We start from the raw sequence: 7,500 nt of genomic DNA, 5'->3' as shown, positions 1-7,500 counted from the left end.
ATCTTATGGTATATATCTTATGGTATATATATTATGGTATATATATCTTAAATATCTTATGGTATATATCTTCTATATCTTATCAGAATCAGAATCAGAATCAGAAATACTTTAATAATCTCAGGGGGAAATGACTAACTGGTATATATGGTATATATGGTATATATTATGGTATATATCTTATATATCTTATGGTATATATCTTATTGTATTTATGATATGGTATATATCTTATGGTATATATCTTATGGTATATATCTTATATATCTTATGGTATATATCTTATTGTATTTATGATATGGTATATATCTTATGGTATATATCTTATGGTATATATCTTAAGGTATATATCTTATATATCTTGTGGTATATATCTTATGGTATTTATCTTATGGTATATATCTTATGGTATATACCTTATAGTATTTATCTTATGGTATATATATTATATATCTTATGGTATATATCTTATATATCTTATGGTATATATTTTATGGTATATATCTTATGGTATATATTTTATGGTATATATCTTATGGTATTTATCTTATGGTATATATCTTATGGTATATATCTTATATATCTTGTGATATATATATCTTATATATCTTATGTCATATATCTTATATATCTTATGGTATATATCTTATATATCTTATGTCATATATCTTATATATCTTATGGTATATATCTTATATATCTTATGTCATATATCTTATATATCTTATGGTATATATCTTATATATCTTATGGTATATATCTTATATATCTTATGTCATATATCTTATATATCTTGTGGTATATATCTTATATATCTTATGTCATATATCTTATAACAGTTATGGTATATATCTTATATATGTTATGGTTTATATCTTATATATGTTATGGTATATATCTTATATATCTTATGTCATCTATCTTATATATGTTATGGTATATAGCTTATATATCTTATGGTATATATCTTATGGTATATATCTTATATATGTTATGGTATATATCTTATATATCTTATGTCATCCATCTTATGTATGTTATGGTATATATCTTATATATCTTATGGTATATATCTTATATATCTTATGTCATCTATCTTATATATCTTATGGTATATATCTTATATATCTTATGTCATCTATCTTATATATGTTATGGTATATATGTTATGGTATATATCTTATATATGTTATGGTATATATCTTATATATCTTATGTCATCTATCTTATATATCTTATGGTATATATCTTATATATCTTATGGTATATATCTTATGGTATATATCTTATAGTATATATCTTATATATCTTATGTCATCTATCTTATATATGTTATGGTATATATCTTATATATCTTATGGTATATATCTTATACATCTTATGTCATCTATCTTATATATCTTATGGTATATATCTTATATATCTTATGGTATATATCTTATATATCTTATGGTATATATCTTTTGGTATATATCTTATATATCTTATGGTATATATCTTTTGGTATATATCTTATATATCTTATGTCATCTATCTTATATATCTTATGGTATATATCTTACGGTATATATCTTTTGGTATATATCTTATATATCTTATGTCATCTATGTTATATATCTTATGGTATATATCTTATATATCTTATGGTATATATCTTATGTCATCTATCTTATATATGTTATGGTATATATCTTATATATCTTTTGGTATATATCTTATATATCTTATGTCATCTATCTTATATATCTTATGGTATATATCTTACGGTATATATCTTTTGGTATATATCTTATATATCTTATGTCATCTATCTTATATATGTTATGGTATATATCTTATATATCTTTTGGTATATATCTTATATATCTTATGTCATCTATCTTATATATCTTATGGTATATATCTTATATATCTTTTGGTATATATCTCATATATCTTATGTCATCTATCTTATATATCTTATGGTATATATCTTATATATCTTATGTCATCTATCTTATATATCTTATGGTATATATCATATATATCTTATGGTATATATCTTATATATCTTTTGGTATATATCTTATATATCTTATGTCATCTATCTTATATATGTTATGGTATATATCTTATATATCTTTTGGTATATATCTTATATATCTTATGGTATATATCTTATATATCTTTTGGTATATATCTTATATATCTTACAGGAAGGTCGTCTCCTCGCAGGGAGTTGTTGGAGACGTCGAGCAGCGTGAGGGAGGAGGAGACGGAGGGATTACAACCAAGAGCCTGACACAGACTGTTCACACCTGAGGGAGGGAGGGGGGGGGGGCATCTTTCTTGTTTGCTTTGTTTTTATCAATAATAATAATTCAACTAATTATAATTATTGTTTAATTTTATGCTGTGTATCAAAGGTGCTATACAGGCTTTTGTTATTACTATTTAAATACTTTTATAACTATTTTATTTAAGTATATAATAATTATAAGTATATAATAATAATAATAACAATAACAATAAAAATTAAATATAACAATAATAATAATAATCATAATAATAATCATAATAATAATAGTAATATCTCACCCTTAGCGGACATGGAGGTCTTGGAGAGGTTGAGCTGCTTCAGTCCCAGCGGCAGTTTGGCGATCTGAGCGCTGAGCGCCGCCACCCCTGCAACACCACCCGACACTGAGTGAGTGTGAGTGTGTGTGAGAGTGTGTTAGTGTGTGTTAGTGAGTGTGAGTGTGTGTGTGTGTGTGTGTGTGTGTTTGTACAAGTGTGTACGTGTGTGTCTTTGTGTTTGAGTGTTTGTTACATTACATTACATTTAGTCATTTAGCAGACGCTTTTATCCAAAGCGACTTACAAGGGAGAATAACATTCAGCTACATTGCGACAGAGATTAGTGTAATCAGTTTGTGAGTGTGTGTGTACAAGTGTGTGTCTCTATGTGTGTGTGTGTGTGTGTGTGTGTGTGTGTGTGTGTGTGTGTGTGTGTGTGTGTGTGTGTGTGTGTGTGTGTGTGTGTGTGTGTTTTACCCTTATCCTCCAGGGAGTTGTTTGCCAGGATCAGGGTGTGTATTGAGCACGCTGGGTTTTGGGACAGAGCGCCAGCCAATTTCTGAGCAAAATCACTGGAAAACAAAAATAAAAACAATAGTAAGAATCTAATTGAGGGTTTTCAGCAACTGCCCACATCGAGAGGTGTTCCACCAATAAAAATAAAGAACTATTTAACTATTCGTGGGGATGGAGGGTTCCACTCCTTATGAGATTCGGTTCTGGACAAATAAGTCGACATAAAGATGCTTGGATCAGTTGGTTCAGTCGATGTGACGCACGCTGAGCCAGGAAGGACTCCCTGAAGGGAGAAAGACGAGAAGCAAGAGAGGACTTCATGAGGGGTGAACAATGAGTAGCCAGGGAGGACTTCCTCAAGGATGAACGACAAGAAGCCAGACAGGACTTCCTGAAGGGTGAACGACAAGAAGCCAGGGAGGACTTCCTCAAGGATGAACAACAAGAAGCCAGACAGGAGTTCCTGAAGGGTGAACAACGTGTAGCCAGAGAGGACTTCCTGAAGGATGAACGACTAGTAGCCAGGGAGGACTTCCTGAAGGGTGAACGACGAGTAGCTAGGGAGGACTTCCTGAATGATGAATGACAAGAAGCCAGGGAGGACTTTCTGAAGGGTGAACAACAAGTAGCCAGGGAGGACTTCCTGAATGATGAATGACAAGAAGCCAGGGAGGACTTTCTGAAGGGTGAACAACAAGTAGCCAGGGAGGACTTCCTGAATGATGAATGACAAGAAGCCAGGGAGGACTTTCTGAAGGGTGAACAACAAGTAGCCAGGGAGGACTTCCTGAAGGGTGAACGACGAGTAGCCAGGGAGGACTTCCTGGAGGGTGAACGACAAGAAGCCAGGGAGGACTTCCTGAAGGATGAACGACAAGTAGCCAGGGAGGACTTCCTGAAGGGTGAAAGACAAGAAACCAGAGAGGACTTACTGAAGGGTGAAAGACAAGAAACCAGAGAGGACTTACTGAAGGGTGAATGACGAGTAGCCAGAGAGGACTTCCTGAAGGGTGAACAACGAGTAGCCAAAGAGGACTTCCTGAAGGTTGACCGACAAGAAGCCAGGATGGACCTCCTGAAGGGTGAACGTCAAGTAGCCAGGGAGGACTTCCTGAAGGGTGAATAATGAGTAGCCAGAGAGGACTCCTGAAGGGTGAACGACAAGAAGCCAGAGAGGACTTCCTGAAGGGTGAACAACGTGTAGACAGAGAGGACTTCCTGAAGGGTGAACGACAAGTAGCCAGAGAGGACTTCCTGAAGGGTGAACGACAAGTAGCCAGAGAGGACTTCCTGAAGGGTGAACGACAAGTAGCCAGAGAGGACATCCTGAAGGGTGAACGACAAGAAGCCAGGGAGGACTTCCTGAAGGGTGAACGACGAGTAGCCAGAGAGGACTTCCTGAAGGGTGAACGACAAGTAGCCAGAGAGGACTTCCTGGAGGGTGAACGACGAGTAGCCAGAGAGGACTCCCTGAAGGGTGAACGACGAGTAGCCAGGGAGGACTTCCTGAAGGGTGAACGACAAGAAGCCAGAGAGGATTTCCTGAAGGGTGAATGACTAGTAGCCAGGGAGGACTTCCTGAAGGGTGACCGACAAGAAGCCAGGATGGACCTCCTGAAGGGTGAACGTCAAATAGCCAGGGAGGACTTCCTGAAGGGTAAATAACGAGTAGCCAGAGAGGACTTCCTGAAGGAACGACAAGGAGCCAGGGAGGACTTTCTGAAGGGTGAACAACAAGTAGCCAGGGAGGACTTCCTGAAGGGTGAACGACGAGTAGCCAGGGAGGACTTCCTGAAGGATGAACGACAAGTAGCCAGGGAGGACTTCCTGAATGATCAATGACAAGAAGCGAGGGAGGACTTCCTGAAGGAACGACAAGAAGCCAGGGAGGACTTTCTGAAGGGTGAACAACAAGTAGCCAGAGAGGACTTCCTGGAGGGTGAACGACGAGTAGCCAGAGAGGACTTCCTGAAGGGTCAACAACAAGTAGCATGGGAGGACTTCCTAAAGGGTGAACGACAAGAAGCCAGGGAGGACTTTTTGAAGGGTGAACGACTAGTAGCCAGAGAGGACTTCCTGAAGGGTGAATGACTAGTAGCCAGGGAGGACTTCCTGAAGGGTGAATAACGAGTAGCCAGAGAGGACTTCCTGAAGGGTGAAAGACAAGAAACCAGAGAGGACTTACTGAAGGGTGAATGACGAGTAGCCAGAGAGGACTTCCTGAAGGGTGAATAACGAGTAGCCAGAGAGGACTTCCTGAAGGAACGACAAGGAGCCAGGGAGGACTTTCTGAAGGGTGAACAACAAGTAGCCAGGGAGGACTTCCTGAAGGGTGAACGACGAGTAGCCAGGGAGGACTTCCTGAAGGATGAACGACAAGTAGCCAGGGAGGACTTCCTGAATGATCAATGACAAGAAGCGAGGGAGGACTTCCTGAAGGAACGACAAGAAGCCAGGGAGGACTTTCTGAAGGGTGAACAACAAGTAGCCAGAGAGGACTTCCTGGAGGGTGAACGACGAGTAGCCAGAGAGGACTTCCTGAAGGGTCAACAACAAGTAGCATGGGAGGACTTCCTAAAGGGTGAACGACAAGAAGCCAGGGAGGACTTTTTGAAGGGTGAACGACTAGTAGCCAGAGAGGACTTCCTGAAGGGTGAATGACTAGTAGCCAGGGAGGACTTCCTGAAGGGTGAATAACGAGTAGCCAGAGAGGACTTCCTGAAGGGTGAAAGACAAGAAACCAGAGAGGACTTACTGAAGGGTGAATGACGAGTAGCCAGAGAGGACTTCCTGAAGGGTGAACGACAAGTAGCCAGGGAGGACTTCCTAAGGGTGAACGACAAGAAGCCAGGGTGGACGTCCTGAAGGATGAACGACAAGTAGCCAGGGAGGACTTCCTGAATGATGAATGACAAGAAGCGAGGGAGGACTTTCTGAAGGGTGAACGACGAGTAGCCAGGGAGGACTTCCTGAAGGGTGAACGACAAGAAGCCAGGGAGGACTTCCTGAACGATGAACGGCAAGTAGCCAGGGAGGACTTCGTGAAGGAACAACAAGTAGCCAGGGAGGACTTCCTGAAGGATGAACGACAAGTAGCCAGGGAGGACTTCCTGAATGATGAATGACAAGAAGCGAGGGAGGACTTCCTGAAGGAACGACAAGAAGCCAGGGAGGACTTCCTGAATGATGAATGACAAGAAGCGAGGGAAGACTTCCTGAAGGATGAACGACAAGAAGCCAGGGAGGATTCCCTGAACATTGATTCTGTGACTGGTTAGGGTTTTTCTGGGTTTCGCGACACGCAAACGTCAGAGTTTTCCAGGTTTCCTACGAACACGCCGTCGGCCTCGGGTCCGTGGCGTGGTGCGGTCCATGAGGCGGCTGCACGTGAACGGCTTCCGAGAGGCCTGGCTTGGGTTGATGATGTCACAAGAGCGCCCCGCTCTGAAAACCAATCAAATCGCCAATGTCTTCTACTCCCGTTAAAATTGCAACGGCTTTTCACTAATTTCTGCTCCAAATGCGCATCGATACTGATCAAACTCCAACAACGACACGTCTGAAACGCCCTGTTTCTAACAAGACCTCAACCAGGTCCGTGCATACTGCGGTTGTTGTGTTCAATATACTTTCAGCCCGAAAAATGCAGAGAAGATGAATAATAACAGGAATCCAAGCAACAACAATAGGGTTCCCGCCCACGTTGCATGGAACACCACTTCTACATCCTACTTCCTGTCTACTTCCTACCCTAATAAGCACAGTAGTACGTGTCTCTGATGTTTTTTACTGGTCAGCGGGAAAGGAGCATCGCCGTGGGATTACTTAATTGTACAAAGAGTGACGCCGTAGGGAACAGGTCGCGAAACAGCGGGCTAGCAGTTGACCCCGTGTGACCTCTGACCTCTTGAGCCCGGCGTTGTCCAGCAGCAGCTCCTCCAGACGAGCCGACCGAGCCACGACCCTCAGCACCTGATCGCACACGTCTGTGGACTGAAACGCACCTTTATCAGCTACATCAGGCTTTCATATTTCCTCCATCTGTGAGAATACTGTGAAATTTCATCCACCTCGTACATCCAATAATAAGAAAATACTTCATACGGTATATTAAGATCAAAAAAGGTCAATGACTTTATTTTTCTATTTCAATTTCGGAGATGAATTTAAAATAAATGTCAATTACGAATTGATTTCTAAATGTCAATGATTAACTGATCCCAATTGTAATTTCAATTATTAATTGATTTTTTAATTTCAATCCCAGAGATTAATTTAAAAAAATGTCAATTATTCATTGATTTTTCAATTTCAATTAATTTCAATGAATTTCACTTTCAATTTTTCAATTTCAATTAACTGATTTCTCAATTGTAATTTCAATTATTCATTGATTTTTCAATTTCAAATTCAGAGATTAATTCAAAA

At 39.2% G+C, this 7,500-nt stretch overlaps 1 protein-coding gene across 1 annotated transcript in view; it reads right to left on the bottom strand.

The window, feature by feature from the left end:
- The window catches only part of carmil1 (capping protein regulator and myosin 1 linker 1), a 45,161-nt gene that overhangs the window by 25,189 nt on the left and 12,472 nt on the right, over positions 1–7,500 (bottom strand). The window contains exons 10-13 of the mRNA XM_080016443.1: positions 6,977–7,065; positions 3,034–3,128; positions 2,578–2,664; positions 2,194–2,297 (exon numbers count right to left, since the gene is read on the bottom strand). Coding sequence (XP_079872569.1) covers positions 2,194–2,297; positions 2,578–2,664; positions 3,034–3,128; positions 6,977–7,065 — 375 coding nt within the window. The remainder of the gene's footprint in view (positions 1–2,193; positions 2,298–2,577; positions 2,665–3,033; positions 3,129–6,976; positions 7,066–7,500) is intronic.

This window comes from Zeus faber (assembly GCF_960531495.2).
Source record: "Zeus faber genome assembly, chromosome: 1".
Lineage (NCBI taxonomy): Eukaryota > Metazoa > Chordata > Actinopteri > Zeiformes > Zeidae > Zeus > Zeus faber.
This window is presented reverse-complemented; position numbering and strand designations above follow the sequence as displayed.